An 18,206-nucleotide genomic window follows, 5' to 3' on the forward strand; every position below is an offset into this window, starting at 1 on the left:
CAGATGTCTGCACTGAAACTACTCATCACATGACTGCCCGGACCCGGAAGACTTCTCTGGATACGCCGCTGCTGCCGGGAGCCGGTAAGTCACAACCAGGGACGGTTCACATTCTATCACGTCAACATTTCTCAGTTTCCACATAATGAATATCAACCTTATATACCACACCGGTCTCCAATCATGTTACCAGCTCTCTTCACGTGTAAACTAAACCCGGCTCCACTAGTACAATATTATGCACGTCCAGCCTCAGTGTAAAATCCAATTATTTTACAAGGGCAAAACAGAAAAATGCCATATAATAAAAACAGTGCTCTATAGAAGCGCTAGGCAGCCAGCGTAAGTCAGGGGGATTACTGTACAAACATCCCGACTGATTCACATGTAATATTTGAGTAGTAGCCTGGATTAGTTACAGCTAAAACTATGAAAGCATCTGTATGCTCTGTGTATTCTATTACCTTCACCTGGTAGTACTGTCATTTTTAGGACATTTGATTGGATTCAATAAACATCTGTTTTAATCCAAGATGCCGGCATCTGCTCTATATCCTGTGACCACCCCATAAAGTGCCTGAGCAAAGAGAATGTCTGGCTTTTTTCCTGTAATAAGTGTTTATTACTCACCTGTGCTGATATCTGTACGGATTTCCTCCTCTCTACACTGCTCATCACCCCTCACATATGTATCTTCTTCTGCCTCTATATCGTCTGCCTTCATATCAGTCACATACGTTTCTTCTTCTCCGTCTTTCTCTTCTGTCTTATTATCAGTCACATACGTCTCTTCTTCTCCCTCTGTATCTTCTGTCTTATTATCAGTCACACAAGTCTCTTCTACTGCCTCCATATCTTCTGTGCTATTCTCAGTCACATATGTATCTTCTTCTGCCTCTATATCTTCTGCCTTCATATCAGTCACATATGTCACTTCTTCTCCCTCTGTATCTTCTGCCTTATCATTAGTCACATATGTCTCTTCTTCTCCCTCTAGATCTTCTGTGCTATTATCAGTCACATATGTCTCTTCTTCTCCCTCTATATCTTCTGCCTTCATATCAGTCACATATGTCACTTCTTCTCCCTCTGTATCTTCTGCCTTATCATTAGTCACATATGTCTCTTCTTCTCCCTCTAGATCTTCTGTGCTATTATCAGTCACATATGTCTCTTCTTCTCCCTCTATATCTTCTGCCTTCATATCAGTCACATATGTCACTTCTTCTCCCTCTATATCTTCTGCCTTATTATCAGTCACATACGTCTCTTCTTCTCCCACTATATCTTCTGCCTTCATATCAGTGACATATGTCACTTCTTCTCCCTCTGTATCTTTTGCCTTCATATCAGTCACATACGTCTCTTCTTCTCCCTCTATATCTTCTGTGCTATTATCAGTCACATATGTATCTTCTTCTGCCTCTATATCTTCAGCCTTCATATCAGTAACATACGTCTCTTCTCCCTCTTTATCTTCTGCCATAATATCAGTCACATACGTCTGTTCTTCTACCTCTGTATCTTCTGCCTTCATATCAGTCACATACATCTCATCTTGTCCCTCTATATCTTCAGCCTTCATATCAGTCACATACGTCTCTCCTCCCTCTATATCTTCTGCCTTGTCAGTCACATACGTCTCTTCTTCCTCTGTCTCTTCTATTTTAATATTAGCCAAATCGTCAACCTAACAAAACAATAAAATAACACTTTAATATTGTCTGATGTCATTACTCGAGACTAAACTCCAGTGCATTAGACTTATAAAGGTTTATTTATGAAGTGATAGGTTGTAAAACCCACAGCTTCTGATCCTGTTTATGCCCAATATTTAAACAAGCTAATAAAAGCATTATCTTATTACATATCGGGCATAAATACATCCACTTTACATATCATACAATGAACAGTCACTTTGGTATATTATTGAGACCATAAATCCCATCTAACTGTGGGAATCTGTGAACCTCCTCTGTACAAACCTGGGAATAAAGAGGACGGGGACATCTCTCTGGGGCATTTTTGTTACTGGGTCCATCTGTAGGAGACACAAAATTACTGAGTTCATTATATATATGTGTTTATCAGATGATGTGTGTATTTAGGGGGCCCCCATACCTGCTCTCCCCTGTACAATAAATGACAGTCTCGTCTTACCCAGTGATGTGAAAGGCCGGTGATTCTCCATCATCACGTCCTTGTACAGACCCTTGTGTCCCTCTATATACTCCCCCTCCTGCATTAAGACATAGACAATGACATTCTGACACCTTATGGGAACCTGACACACACAATGATACAGTCATCACCCAGACACATCCCCTGGTGTTACTGTATAATGTCCCATTCCCAGCAGTCACCTCTCCAGTCATCACCCAGACACATCCCCTGGTGTTACTGTATAATGTCCCATTCCCAGCAGTCACCTCTCCAGTCATCACCCAGACACATCCCCTGGTGTTACTGTATAATGTCCCAGAAGTCACCTGTCTAGTCAGCAGCTGAATGATCTTGTTGGTGAGTTTGATGATCTTCTTGTCATTGTCTATCTTGTGTATCAGTGAGAGAGGTGGAGGCACCGTGATGGGGCTCTGGGCCCTGCTCTGTTCTCCTGACACACGGGGATGACTGCCAGACGTCTCACAGTCATCAGATGTCTTCTTCATTACTATGTAATCCTGTGTATTCAAAAAGATAGTTTGAGTGCAGATCCTCTTCACCACCCCAGTCATGTCCATGTATTATTACTATAGATAAGTGATGTCACTGTGACAACCCCTGTCAGTTGTGGTAACCCTTAAATGTCATAATTTTAACTGAATATAAATAAAGATTAATATGTTTTAACTAAGGAATGATTAATGTGGACTGACATAATGGTGCACCGTAGTAAAAGACTCTACTTTTCTCTTTGTTTTTGAAAAAAAGTCACTGTGACACTCCCTGATAATCCTCACCTCCCAATTCATGTCCCTGTATTATTACTGTAGCTATAAGTGATGTCACTGTGACACTCCCTGACCCTCTCACCTCCCCAGTCATGTCCCTGTATTATTACTATAGATATAAATTATGTCACTGTGATACTCCCAGACCCTCTCACCTCCCCAATCAGCAGGTAGATGATCTCCAGGGTGAGATTTAGTATCCTCTCAGTCATGCGATTCCTGTCCATGTCCATCCTCAGTAATCAGTGATTTATAGAGGACACGTCTCACACTCACGTGACGTCTAGTAACAAGGATCTGACTCCTCACTGTACAGAAATCTAGAAATAAATATAATTATTAGAAGCTATTTCTTACCAGTTACTTATGTAGTGCGCACATATTACTCAGCGCTTTACAGGGAATATTTAGTCACTGACATCTCTCTCTGCCCCAGTGGAGCTTACAATCGACATTTCCTACCACATGGACAGCCCACACACATACACACTAGGGGTATTTATGAAAGAACAATGTTAAAGAAAAGGTGTGAGGTCTAGGCCAACCACAAGAGACTCTATAAAGAGAGCACTCAAAATAGCAAGTTATCACCCATTATTATCTGACTAAGATTTAACCTTTAATTGGATTGTTAGAAACAAAGTAAAATTGAACTCACACTTACATATAACAGATATAGACAAGTTGACAAAACTACAGTATATTGTAATCACTGTAGTTATTGGTCATTTAAAGGTGAAGTATTACAAAAATTAAATAGATACATCACTAACATAAATGTTAAAAGGTCTTAATGTAAAAAACACCAGGTACAGAATAATAAATAAAAAGTTGCTCCCTATGTAGGACATGAGATGATCACCATCAATGATAGATCTACAACAAAAACCCCTAAAGTAAAGAAATAAAAGTTGGGTGTATCCAGTTATGCAGCTGGGCTCTGCTGTTCCCCCTCATACAATGTAGAGGAGAGGGAATGAGAGATCTGCTAGCGCAATCACCCCTTGAAAAGAAGTCAACAGTGATCCACTTCATCAACCCCAATCTCTGCTGTTGGTTGTCTTGCCACAAGTATTGGACAATCAATGAGAGGATTCTTAGGTTGGTATGAGAATCACTGGGAAATACAAGTATTGAAACAATCAAATCTCAAAGGGGGGTGTATAGAGAAGTCTGGGATAAAGATTCTGATCTCATTCCCTCTCCTCTACATTGTATGAGGGGGAACAGCAGAGCCTAGCTGCATAACTAGATACACCCAACTTTTATTTCTTTACTTTAGGGGTTTTTGTTGTAGATCTATCATTGACGGTGATCACCTCATGTCCTACATAGGGAACAAATTTTGATTTATTATTCTGTACCTGGTGTTTTTTACATTAAGACCTTTTAACATTTATGTTAGTGATGTATCTATGTAATTTTTGTAATACTTCACCTTTAAATGACCAATAACTACAGTGATTACAATATACTGTAGTTTTGTCAACTTGTCTATATCTGTTATATGTAAGTGTGAGTTCAAGTTTACTTTGTTTCTAACAATCCAATTAAAGGTTAAATTTTAGTCAGATAATAATGGGTGATAACTTGCTATTTTGAGTGCTCTCTCTATAGAGTCTTTTGTGGCTGGCCCAGACCTCCCACATTTTATTTTACATTGTTCTAATTACTCTGAGAAGCACCTCCACAATTCTACACATACCCTGAGGGGAATAATTGATTATGGATACAATAGCAATTATTTTTATCCCATATAATTAATTACTTTATTATACAGTGAATTGAAACCTGTGTGGTGACACTTCCCATTTTTCCTTCCCTTTAATATGTATTTATGAAAGAAGCCAACTAACCTACCAGTGTAAGAAACCAATGTAAACACGGGAAGAACATACAAAATTCAGACTGACAGGACCATGGGCAGGAATTAAATCCATGACCCCAGTGCGGAGTAGAATTGCTGTCCACTATGCTATCATGTTGTACATATAAACATAAGATTACACTGAGTGACCACTAAGTCCCCTCATTCCCAGAGCCATAGAGTCTTGGTCATTGTTTCTCAGAAGTTCACTGACCCAGCTTCTCAGGTGCCCTCCCTCTATTAGTGACTTGGTAACCATGGTTGGCTTGAGCCTTCCTGGGTGAGAGGATTAATAGCTCCCTCCCTAGTTATGATGATGTTACCAACAGTGTTCCAGTATAGGGGGCAGAGTAATGGGTGACTTATTATTGTGGACCCCTTGTATGCAGATTCCCTCCCTCAGAGTGTGTTTGTTCTGCAGGGGTCCCTTCAAAATGTTGCTGTGGGGACAAAGTTCTAGTTACACCCATGGTACTGAGACACCTATTCCAGGAGCTAGAAGAGATGGAATTAGAAACCTAACACCTGTTCTGGCAAATAGATATAGCTACTACTCCAACACCTATTCCAGCAGCTGCAATAAAGGGCGTGAGTATTTAGATCCCTATTTTGACACCCAGAATGGATGGCTAAGGTACTGGGAGACCCAATGGAACAGCTGGAAGAGATGGTTCTCATAGCCCTATTCTGGCACTTGAAACAGCTGGCTACCGTACTCACAGCTCCATCTACCACCTGAAACAGTTGGTTAAGGTTATCAGAGCTCTATTCCGGCACAAAGAACAGCAGCAGTACTCACTGCTCCATCTATGCTCCCGAACAGGTAGCTTACACACTCAGAGCTCTTTAACGGCACCAGGAATGGCTGGCTAACATACTAAAGTGAAACCTGAAACAGATGGCTAACGTACACAGAGCTGCATTCTGGAACTCAGCTAAGCTGGCTAACGTACTCCGAGCTCCATCGGCCATCGGTAACGTTTGGTTAAGATGGTCAGAGGTCTATTCCGGCACTTAGGATGGATGCTAATGCACTCAAAACTCTATTTTGGCACCGTCCCAAACGTACTTTATCTCCATACCAGCACCCAGAACAGATGGCTAATATACTCAGAGCTCCATCCCAGCACCCGGAAAAGCTGGTAAAAGTAATGTAGCTCCATACCGTCACCTGGAATAGCAGGCTAGTGTACTCAGAGCTCCATTAGAGCACCCAGAAAAGCTGGTAAAGGTACTGTAGCTCCATACCGTCACCTGGAAAGCCGGCTAGTGTACTCAGAAACAGATGACTAGTGTACTATACTATCACTTAGTCGCATTGGCAGGACACCGTTATACATTACATTCCTGCACATGACACAGATGACTAGTGTACTATACTATCACTTAGTCACACTGGCAGGACTCCGTTATATATTACATTCCTGCTGGTGTCTGAATATAAAGCCCAGGGTCTCGCCTTCTAGTATTCCCACTGGTCAACTGTAAATCAATTTCATATGTAATATAAAGAATAGAATTGCATTGTGTATTTGCCCTTCCACAGCTTCCTTTTGCACAAAACTAAATTTGACATACAGAATTTCTAGCAGCCCCCTCAGATAGGGTTATCTGTATGATATTAAAAAAGGGGTCAGCACCACATATATTATAGTAACAACGGAGTCTGCCCCACCTGTATTATAGTAACAACTGAGTCTGTGCCACCTGTATTATAGTAAAAACAGAGTCTGCGCCACCTGTATTATACTAACAACGGAGTCTGCGCCACCTGTATTATACTAACAACGGGGTCTGCGCCACATGTATTATACTAACAACGGGGTCTGCGCCACCTGTATTATAGTAACAACGGAGTCTACACCACCTGTATTATAGTAACAACAGTGTTTGCGCCACCTGTATTATAGTAACAGGGTCTGCGCCACCTGCATTAGAGCAACGACGGGGTCTGCCCCACCTGTATAATAGAAACAATGGGGTTTGCACCTCCTGTATCATAGTAACAACAAAGTTTGCCCCACCTGTACTATAGTAACAACGGGGTATGCGCCTCCTGTATCATTGTAACAACAGAGTTTGCCCCACCTGTATTATAGTAACAACATGGTCTGCACCACCTGTATTAAAGTAACAACGGACTCTGCACCACCTGTATTGTAACAGCGGGGTCTGAGCCACCTGTATTATAGTAACAACAGAGTCTGCGCCACCTGTATTATAGTAACAATGGGGTCTGTGCCACCTGTATTATAGTAACAACGGGGTCTGAACCACCTGTATTATAGTAACAACAGAGTCTGCGCCACCTGTATTATAGTAACAATGGGGTCTGTGCCACCTGTATTATAGTAACAACGGGGTCTGAACCACCTGTATTGTAACAGCGGGGTCTGAGCCACCTGTATTATAGTAACAGAGTCTGCGCCACCTGTATTATACTAACAATGGGGTCTGTGCCACCTGTATTATAGTAACAACGGGGTCTGAACCACCTGTATTATAGTAACAACAGAGTCTGCACCACCTGTATTATAGTAACAACAGAGTCTGCGCCACCTGTATCATAGTAACAACAGAGTCTGCGCCACCTGTATTATAGTAACTACTGGGTCTGCGCCACCTTTATTATAGTAACAACTGGGCCTGCGCCACCTGTATTATAGTAACAACGGGGTCTGAACCACCTGTATTGTAACAGCGGGGTCTGAGCCACCTGTATTATAGTAACAACAGAGTCTGCGCCACCTGTATTATAGTAACTACTGGGTCTGCGCCACCTTTATTATAGTAACAACTGGGTCTGCGCCACCTGTATTATAGTAACAACGGAGTCTGCGCCACCTGTATTAATGTAACAACGGAGTCTGCGCCACCTGTATTAAAGTAACAACGGAGTCTGCGCCACCTGTATTATAGTAACAACAGAGTCTGCGCCACCTTTATTATAGTAACTACTGGGTCCGCGCCACCTGTATTATAGTAACAACGGAGTCTGCGACACCACCTCATATATCACTGTACGGTCACCTCTCCCCTATATAATAATAATACCACATATCAGAGTGTGCTGGGAGCTGTGTTATTCCCCCTCATATATCACTGTACGGTCCCCTCTCCCCTATATAATAATAATACCACATATCAGTGTGTGCTGGGAGCTGTGTTAATCGCCCTCATATATCACTGTACGGTCCCCTCTCCCCTATATAATAATAATACCACATATCAGTGTGTGCTGGGAGCTGTGTTATTCCCCCTCATATATCACTGTACAGTCCCCTCTCCCCTATGTAATAATAATACCACATATCAGTGTGTGCTGGGAGCTGTGTTATTCCCCCTCATATATCACTGTACGGTCCCCTCTCCCCTATATAATAATAATACCACATATCAGTGTGTGCTGGGAGCTGTGTTATTCCCCCTCATATATCACTGTACAGTCCCCTCCCCCCTATATAATAATAATAATACCACATATCAGAGTGTGCTGGGAGCTGTGTTATTCCCCCTCATATATCACTGTACGGTCCCCTCTCCCCTATTTAATAATAATACCACATATCAGTGTGTGCTGGGAGCTGTGTTATTCCCCCTCATATATCACTGTACAGTCCCCTCTCCCCTATATAATAATAATATAATATATACAGGACACGTTACCTGGCTCCGGCTGTCAGGAATATCTATGACAAAATGGCAGCTAAAGCCTCTGTGGCCCCGCCCCCTCTGCTCTGTGACTGGGAGACTATAAGAATATGGCCGCCGATCACCGTACATGAGGACACCTATACATACTATTTAGCTGTTACTCTAGTGATGAAGCTGTGAGCGGCAGGTGCAGGTCGCTGCTTAGTTACAGGACGTCCTTCCCACTTTGTGCCGCCTGATTGGCTACTTGCTGCTGCCAATCAACGCACTGAGGGGAATGAGAGGAGGGCGGTCACTACCATAAGAGGGGCGGGGCTGACAGTAGCCATAGCTACACGGAGATGAGAGGGGTGGGGCGTATCTAGAGGGGCGTGTCTTCTATAAATGGCAACTTCCGGGTGAGGTGCAGAGAGCGGCGACAGGTAACGATGTTTATTATTAATATATCATTATTATTGTGGTACAGGGGGAGCAGACTGTGGTGCCTCATTATCATTATACAGGTAGATCAGTCTGTAGTGTTATGTTATTGTCATACAGGTAGGTCAGCTTCCAGTGTTACATATAATACAGACCCTGGCCTGTTACAATAAAACAGGTGGAGCAGTCTGTGGTGCTGCATTATCATTATGCAGGTGCAGCAGACTTTAGTGTTATATTTAATACAGTTGGAGCAAACCCTGGTGTTACATATAATACAGGTGGAGCAGACCCTGGTGTTACATATAATACAGGTGGAGCAGACCCTGGTGTTACATATAATACAGGTGGCGTAGTCACTGCTCGGTGGGTAACAGACTATAGAGAAAGGGAGATGTCCGGAGCACTCAGACCCCCCATACAGAACGTATCAGCTGTAGCTGGTGGTCAGTACCCTCAGTAGGTGGTTAATAGTGTTACATATAATACAGGTGGGGCAGACCCTGGTGTTACATATAATACAGGTGGAGTAGACCCTGGTGTTACATATAATACAGGTGGAGCAGACCCTGGTGTCACATATACAGCTGGAGCAGTCACTGCTCGGTGGGTAACAGACTATAGAGATAGGGAGGTGTACGGTGCACTCAGACCCCCCATACAGAACGTAGCAGCTGTAGCTGGCGGTCAGTACCTTCAGTAGGTGGTTATTAGTGTTACATATAATACAGGTGGAGCAGACCCTGGTGTTACATATAATACAGCTTGAACAGTCACTGCTCGGTGGGCAACAGACTATAGAGAATGGGAGGTGTCCGGAGCACTCAGACCCCCCCATACAGACCGTATCAGCTGTAGCTGGCCGTCAGTACCCTCAGTAGGTGGTTAAAAGTGTTACATATAATACAGGTGGGCAGATCCTGGTGTTACATATAATACAGGTGGAGTAGACCCTGGTGTTACATATAATACAGGTGGAGCAGACCCTGGTGTTACATATAATACAGCTTGAACAGTCACTGCTCGGTGGGTAACAGACTATAGAGAAAGGGAGGTGTCCGGTGCACTCAGACCCCCCCATACAGAACGTATCAGCTGTAGCTGGCGGTCAGTACCCTCAGTAGGTGGGTATTAGTGTTACATATAATACAGATGGAGCAGACACTGGTGTTACATATAATACAGGTGGAGCAGACCCAGTGTTACATATAACACAGGTGGAGCAGACCCTGGTGTTACATATATTAGAGTTGGTGTAGACACTAGTGTTACATATAATACAGGTGGAGCAGACCCTGGTGTTACATATAATATAGCTGGAGCACTCACTGCTCGGTGGGTGACAGACTATAGAGAAAGGGAGGTGTCCGGCACACTCAGACCCCCCATACAGAACGTATCAGCTGTAGCTGACGGTCAGTACCCTCAGTAGGTGGTTATTAGTGTGGAAGTGACAGAATACACAGAGAGACACCATAGTGTACACCGGGTGATGTATAAGATGCACAGACGTCCTCTGTAATAGGCCCTACTGAGTCCTCACCTGTCTGAGGCTTTGTATTGGTGTAAAGGGTGCTTAGTACCTTGTGTGTAGGGGACCAACGTTTCCCAGTGCCAGTCCTTAGGGAACAGTTCATGTTTTCCAGGTCTCCTCACAGAATCACCAGTGATTTTCACAGAATGAAAATCTGGTAACGTATGGGAGTAACTAATGATCAGCAATTTGCTCCTAAATGCCAGAAAACAGATGAAAATGGCGTCAGACAAGTTTGTTAAATGTTTGATCTAAACAATTTGTTCAAACATCAGTTTTTGTCCATTTTCCAGCGTTTGGGAGCAAATTGCTGATTGTCATTTACTATCATACGTTACCAGATTCTCAGTCCGACCAATCAACTGGTTGGCCGGTTGGACAGATAATCTGTAGATGTGTGGCCAGCTTTAGACCTCTGGGAGAGATTTATGTTTAATATAACTCTCAATAGTGGTTAAGTCCCAGTGTACCCTAGTCCTCTTCTGTAATGTTTGTTTTAATGTATTAAAGTCTTGTTCCCAACTAATGTTAGGAATCCCTTCCTGTGTTTTGTGTGAGAAGATATTATCCAGCTCCTAAATGGTGTCGTTTATTCATTCATTCATTTTTTAAACAAAAACCAGTGATGAATGCAGATAATATGAACCTTAAAGGAGATACAATGTATCCTATACCCTGTGCAAGGTGTACTTTGGAAATGGGGATCACCCCAAAAAAACTAAATTGTGTTAAGAAAGGAAACAGAAAAAGATAGAAGGGGGGATGGAAAAGAGATGAAATGGTTCCGCACCAGGGTAACAAATAGGCCACATTACATACATAATATTATTATTACAGTAGTATCCAAAATTAGGTTAAAAAAAGGCCAGAAACAATATTGTTAGGATAAAAAAAAAAACGTTTCATAATGTAAATATACGTATTATTGTGACATCATGTCAGTATAAGGGTGCACCCGAGGAGCAGGTAACCGGTATTCAACAAAAAGAAAAAGAGAGTACTCCTAATTGGTGGGGCACACCTTAAATAATCCCAAAACATAACCTTTAATGTCCATTAAAAAATAAATGTCTCTAGACAACGAGCTATAAGTAAAACAATCATAGATATACAATACAAGTGTGTATATGACATATATCAGAAAGGTGGCAAAGTGCATATACTTGTATGACAGTGACAGTATTCACTCAAAGGTGAATATCGGTGACAATATGAAAAGAAAGAAGATACAAGACCGTTCATATAGTGATATTCATGCAGACTAATAATGCACCATGAAGACAGACCATAAACCTCTTTGTCATACTGTATATATGAACAATCAATGATGTATGAGGCGTTCCTCTATAAATTGGGAAAAAGGGCAAAATTCCAAAGGTATATAAATGGTCTATATCTCAGGATCTGTGTCTCTAGAGAGGACATTTAGTATCCCTGCGTTTACATACACTGGGATCTGCTTTCACCAGTCATGTAAGACATCAGACTGGTGATGAGAGTCCCGTACAACGGCACAGTGACAGATACTGGGGGGAGATGTACTCAGCTCTGAACAGTGATAAACCAACAGCCACTCAGCTCCCAACTGTCATGTTACAGGCTGTGTTTGAGAAATGACAGTTGGGAGCTGATTGGCTGGTGGTTTATCACTCTCCAGTTTATCACTTTGCAGAGCTTAGTACATCTGGCCCACTATCAGGCTGTTTCTGCTGCCAGCGTTAGCATGAGTCTCAGATCCTGTCGCTAGGCAGCTCAAGAACTGGAACTCCGCAGCGGCTGATGGATGGCTCCTGTGCGGCGGCACTGACAGAACGTGTCAGGAGCCGGCCCTGCCTTGCTCCTCCTGTACTACAGCCAAGTGACACCAGAGTCTGCTCAGGCTATAGAATAATAATATAATTATCTGCTGCCAGACACAACATTACAATGCCTGCTCACTGTCCCTGCTGCTTCCTGTGGGAATGATAGATCATATTAGGCAGAACACATATTGCTGCCGGAATGGTATACAAAAAAATGGCCGCCACCCTCCTGCACTGAGGACATGTATGGTCCCTGTCATTATTACAGAGGGGATTACCAGAAGCCCGGGCTGAATAAAAAAAGCTCCACCCACCCGCCTTCTCTATGGCTGCAGCCTTCGCCTCCTCCCTGATAATGAGTTGATTGGCTCCTCGAAACGTCAATCAGATTGTTGAAAATAAAAAGCAGACAGAGAGCCTCTTAAAGCTTAACACATAACAGTGGGGAGTGGGCGGGGTTACATACAGCTCGAAGAATGTATCGTCTCAGTATCCTGAATCAGCAGGTAGTGTTCCCTCTAGCTCCGGCGGGAGGCAGGGCGCCGGAGCTAGAGAGGGCCTACGGCGCGCACGCGACCGAGAAGGGGGCGTGGTCATCGAAAAGGGGGCGTGTCTATAAGACGCATCTCCTTTTCGTCACTCTTGGGGGCGTGCCCGGCACTTACGGACATGCCGGGCAGCCCCCAAGCCCTGCAGACAGGGAGAATAGATGCCGGGCGCATGCGCCCGGCGTCTATTCTCCGGCGGTGACCGGGTCACCGCACATTTCTTCACCCGCGGGACACTGCGACCCGCGGGTGAAGACGATTCCCGCAGGCTGTTAGGGCAGGGCGCTTTTTGCCCTCCTTCTGGAGGGCAGGGCGCTTTTTACATTCCAGAAAGAGGGCAGGGCGCCGCGCCCCGCTAAAACAGCCTAGCGGGAACGCTAAGCAGGTAATGGTGTCCTACGGAAGGGGATCTAGCTGTAACTATACAGGTGGAAAAGCCTGTGGTGTCCTACTGTGCAGGGGGAGCAGCATGTGATGTCCTACTCTACAGGTGAAGCAGCCTGTGGTGTCCTACTCTACAGGGCAGTGTTCTCTCCAGGGTGTTTTTTGCGGGTGCACCACCCGGCATGAAACAGCCTACCACCCAGCACTTTGGGAGCCTGCAAGTAGGGACAGTATCTGGAAGCTGTATAAAGCCTATGGTGCCTACTATACAGGGGGAGCGGCTTGCAACGTCCTAATATACAGAGAGAGTGGCCTGTGGTGCCTACTATACAGTAGAAGCGGCCTGTGGTGCCTACTATACAGGGGGAGCAGCCTGCGGTGTCCTACTGTACAGGCAGAGCGACCTGTGGTGTCCTACTGTACAGGCAGAGCGACCTGTGGTGTCCTACTGTACAGGCGGAGCGACCTGTAGTGTCCTACTGTACAGGCGGAGCAACCTGTGGTGTCCTGCTGTACAGGTGGAGTGACCTGTGGTGCCCTACTGTACAGGCGGAGCGACCTGTGGTGCCCTACTGTACAGGCGGAGGGACCTGTGGTGTCCTATACAGAGGAAGTGGCCTGCGGTGTCTTACTATACAGGAGGTGCAGCTTGCGGAGTCCTGTTATACAGGGGTAGCGGCCTGTGGTGTCTACTATACAGGGGTAGCGGCCTGTGCTGCCTACTATATAGGGGGAGCAGCCTGCGGTGCCCTACTATACAGGGGGAGCGGCCTGCGGTGCCCTACTATACAGGGGGAGCAGCCTGCAGGGTTCTACTATATAGGGGAAGCAGCCTGCGGTGTCCTGCTATAAAGGGGGAGCGGCCTGCGGTGTCCTATCCAGGACCTACTATACAGGGGAGTGTTCTGCGGTGTCCTGCTATACAGGGGGAGTGACCTGTGGTTTACTCCTATACAGGATGAGCAGCCTGTGGTGTCTTACTAAATAGGTTGAGCAGTCTGTAATGTCCTACTTTACAGGGGGAGCGGCCTGTGGTGCAATGCCGTACAGGAGGAGCAGCCTTTGGTGTCCTGTTACTATTATTATACAGGGGGAACAACCTGTGGTGTCCTGTTACTATTAATATACAGTGGGAGCAGCCTGTGGTGTTCTGTTACTATTATACAGGGGGAGCAGCCTACGGTGTCCTGTTATTATACAGGGGGAGCAGCTTGTGGTATCCTGTTAATATTATTATTATTTTATACAGGGGGAGCAGCCTATGGTGTCCTGTTACTATTATACAGAGAGAGCAGCCTGTGGTGTCCTGTTATTATTATACAAGGGGAGCAGCCTGTGGTGTCCTGTTATAGCAGCAGCTGCAGAGTAATAATAACAGTAATGAGTGGTCAGGGAATAACACATAATAGGTATAACACGTATGTATATAACATGTATGTACTGTATATACCATATGATACATAACAGGAGCTGGGGAAGGATGTGTGAGAAGGACGCAGATATCCCATGTAACAAAGGGCTGCACTCCCTGAGCTGAGACTGTCTGTCAGGGCGTCTTGTTATCCTGAGCAATAGAGACTCTCTCAGAGACAGCCAGTGGCTGTGACAGTCCCCAGATCCTCAGAGTGTCACTGATTATCCCCCAGGACATGTCTCACCCCACCCTACGCTGCACACACACGGCCGGCAGGCTGGTCACACATGTAACATACATCTGAGGTGCGGTCATTTGTCATTTCATCATTTGTGCAGAGTGACTGATGGGATTCTGTATTGTGTAACCCTTTGTGTGTCCCCTGGGCTGCCTGCTGTCCTATCCCTGTATTATTAACCTCTTCTGTTCCCTTCCCCTCCCCTGTGTTACTGACACCTCTGTACAGCTGTTACACCCCCTGTTGTGTGCTCTGTATTCCTACGTTACTTCCCCTCTCCCCATATCTGCACCCCTTCGCTCTCCTGTGTACTCTCCCCTCACACCCCTGTTATCTGTATGACCTCAGTATAGTCACAGACTCTCTCAGTTTCTGGAATAAATGTAAAACAAAAAAAAATACCAACATCCCTAATTCATGTGTTTGTAAAAGATTCACGTGGAGCAAATTGCACCAAATCTGTGTCTGGGAGGAATAAGACCCCCGGCCAGGAGAGGAGCATTGGTGTAACCTTATACAGTACAGCGTTGTGTGACGGCCTCTGAGGAGCCTTATGGGGCTGGGTCACAGGAACCTCTGACAGACACTGACCAGGGCTCTATGGCTGAGGGGAAAGGGGAGACTTACTGGTCACTCAGTGTTACATGTCTTACTGTGTTACATGTGTTCTCTAGCGTTCCCGCTAGGCTGTTTTAGCGGGGGGCGGCGCCCTGCCCTCCTTCTGGAAGGCAAAAAGCACCCTGCCCTCACAGCCTGCGGGTGCCGTCTTCACCTACGGGACGCAGTGTCCCGCGGGTGAAGAAATGTGCGGTGACCCGGTCACCGCCGGAGAATAGACGCCGGGCGCATGCGCCCGGAATCTATTCTCCCTGTCTGCAGGGCTTGGGGGCTGCCCGGCGTGTCCGTAAGTGCTGGGCACGCCCCCAAGAGTGACGAAAAGGGGACGCTTCTTATAGACACACGCCCCTTTTCAATGACCACGCCCCCTTCTCGTTCGCCCTCTCTAGCTCCGGCGCCCTGCCTCGCGCCGGAGCTAGAGTGAACACTATGGGGGTCATTAAGACCCACTCGCGAGCGGCAGTACGCTCGCAAGTGGGTCGATGTTTCCCACTGCGCATGCGCACGACGGAGGGAGCTCCGTCGTGCGCATGCCCGAGACCCGGCGAGCGAAGGACTTTCCTTCGCTCAGAGTCTCGCACCAAAGGGGGCGTGCTGTCGATGTTGATTGACAGCACGCCCCCTTTGGTGGGCGTGCCTGCCAGACGGAGGCGTTCCTATGGGAACGCCTACCGTCTGAATCCGGCCCCACTGACATCACTAGTGATGTCAGTGGGAGTGATTTTGGCTCTGATAGAGCCAAAATCACTCCTGGCCTTGCGGTTGAGAAACCCGACCACAGGGTTTCACTCGCAAGTCCGATGGTCGCGATGGTCAATACCATCGCGACCATCTTGTTGGACGCTCGTATATGCTGTGGGTGGTGACCCACAGCTATACGAGCGTCCAGGAGGACGCTCCATTTTAATGGAGGTGGGCCCTGATTCAGAGCGAGCGCTCTGGTCAGAGCGTCCGGCTCTGAATCAGGGCCTATATCTCTGTGATGTCTGTTATATTTATTCCTAGACGGTCCTGCTGTGAGGAAGCAGAGTCTTTATTACACATCACATGTTCTCTATTTTCAATGAGGATGGACAAGGACGGGAGTCACAGGACCAAGAGGATCTTACATCTCACCATGGAGATCATCTACCTGCTGACTGGGGAGGTGAGAGGGTCTGGGAATGTCACAGTGACATCACTTATATCTATAGTAATAATACAGGGACATGACTGGGGAGGTGAGGGGATCTGGGAGTGTCACAGTGACATCATTTATATCTATAGTAATAATACAGGGACATGACTGGGGAGGTGAGGGGATCTGGGAGTGTCACAGTGACATCACTTATATCTATAGTAATAATACAGGGACATGACTGGGGAGGTGAGGGGATCTGGGAGTGTCACAGTGACATCACTTATATCTATAGTAATAATACAGGGACATGACTGGGGAGGTGAGGTGATCTGGGAGTGTCACAGTGACATCACATATCTATAGTAATAATACAGGGACATGACTGGGGAGGTGAGGGGATCTGGGGGTGTCACAGTGACATCACATATCTATAGTAATAATACAGGGACATGACTGGGGAGGTGAGGGGATCTGGGGGTGTCACAGTGACATCACTTATATCTATAGTAATAATACAGGGACATGACTGGGGAGGTGAAGGGATCTGGGAGTGTCACAGTAACATCACTTATATCTATAGTAATAATACAGGGACATGACTGGGGAGGTGAAGGGATCTGGAGTAGTATCACAGTGACATCACTTACATCTATAGTAATAATACAGGGACATGACTGGGGAGGTGAGGTGATCTGGGAGTGTCACAGTGACATCACTTATATCTATAGTACTAATACAGGAACATGACTGGGGAGGTGAGGGGATCTGGGAGTGTCACAGTGACATCACATATCTATAGTAATAATACAGGGACATGACTGGGGAGGTGAGGGGATCTGGGGGTGTCACAGTGACATCACTTATATCTATAGTAATAATACAGGGACATGACTGGGGAGGTGAAGGGATCTGGGAGTGTCACAGTAACATCACTTATATCTATAGTAATAATACAGGGACATGACTGGGGAGGTGAAGGGATCTGGGAGTGTCACAGTGACATCACTTATATCTATAGTAATAATACAGGGACATGACTGGGGAGGTGAGGGGGTCTGGGAGTGTCACAGTGACATCACTTATATCTATAGTAATAATACAGGGACATGACAGTGACATCACTTATATCTATAGTAATAATACAGGGACATGACTGGGGAGGTGAGAGGGTCTGGGAGTGTCACAGTGACATCACTTATATCTATAGTAATAATACAGGGACATGACTGGGGAGGTGAGGGGATCTGGGAGTGTCACAGTGACATCACTTATATCTATAGTAATAATACAGGGACATGACTGGGGAGATGAAGGGATCTGAGAGTGTCACAGTGACATCACTTATATCTATAGTAATAATACAGGGACATGACGGGAGGTGAGGGGATCTGGGGGTGTCACAGTGACATCACTTATATCTATAGTAATAATACAGGGACATGACTGGGGAGGTGAGGGGATCTGGGGGTGTCACAGTGACATCACAAATATCTATAGTAATAATACAGGGACATGACTGGGGAGGTGAGGGGATCTGGGGGTGTCACAGTGACATCACATATATCTATAGTAATAATACAGGGACATGACTGGGGAGGGGATCTGGGAGTGTCACAGTGACATCACTTATTTCTTCTTCAGGCTCCACAGGGAGAC

General features: G+C 45.5%; 3 protein-coding genes across 3 annotated transcripts in view; 1 reads left to right on the forward strand and 2 right to left on the reverse strand.

The window, feature by feature from the left end:
• The window catches only part of LOC148473808 (uncharacterized), a 227,874-nt gene that overhangs the window by 55,307 nt on the left and 154,361 nt on the right, over window positions 1–18,206 (forward strand). The window lies entirely within an intron of this gene.
• LOC148473809 (uncharacterized) overlaps window positions 1–18,206 on the reverse strand; it is a 285,177-nt gene that overhangs the window by 4,990 nt on the left and 261,981 nt on the right. The window lies entirely within an intron of this gene.
• LOC148473810 (uncharacterized) lies at window positions 623–8,553 on the reverse strand. Its single transcript, XM_088459426.1, has 6 exons — window positions 8,485–8,553; window positions 3,107–3,271; window positions 2,490–2,681; window positions 2,161–2,239; window positions 1,986–2,041; window positions 623–1,690 (listed from the first exon to the last, which is right to left on the reverse strand). The coding sequence occupies exons 2-6, from the start codon at window positions 3,182–3,184 to the stop codon at window positions 623–625; spliced, it is 1,473 nt and encodes a 490-aa protein (XP_088315552.1). The 5' UTR covers window positions 3,185–3,271; window positions 8,485–8,553.

The sequence above is a fragment of the Taudactylus pleione genome, unplaced genomic scaffold (genome assembly GCF_031769625.1).
Source record: "Taudactylus pleione unplaced genomic scaffold, aTauple2 ptg000910l, whole genome shotgun sequence".
In the NCBI taxonomy this organism is placed as follows: domain Eukaryota; kingdom Metazoa; phylum Chordata; class Amphibia; order Anura; family Myobatrachidae; genus Taudactylus; species Taudactylus pleione.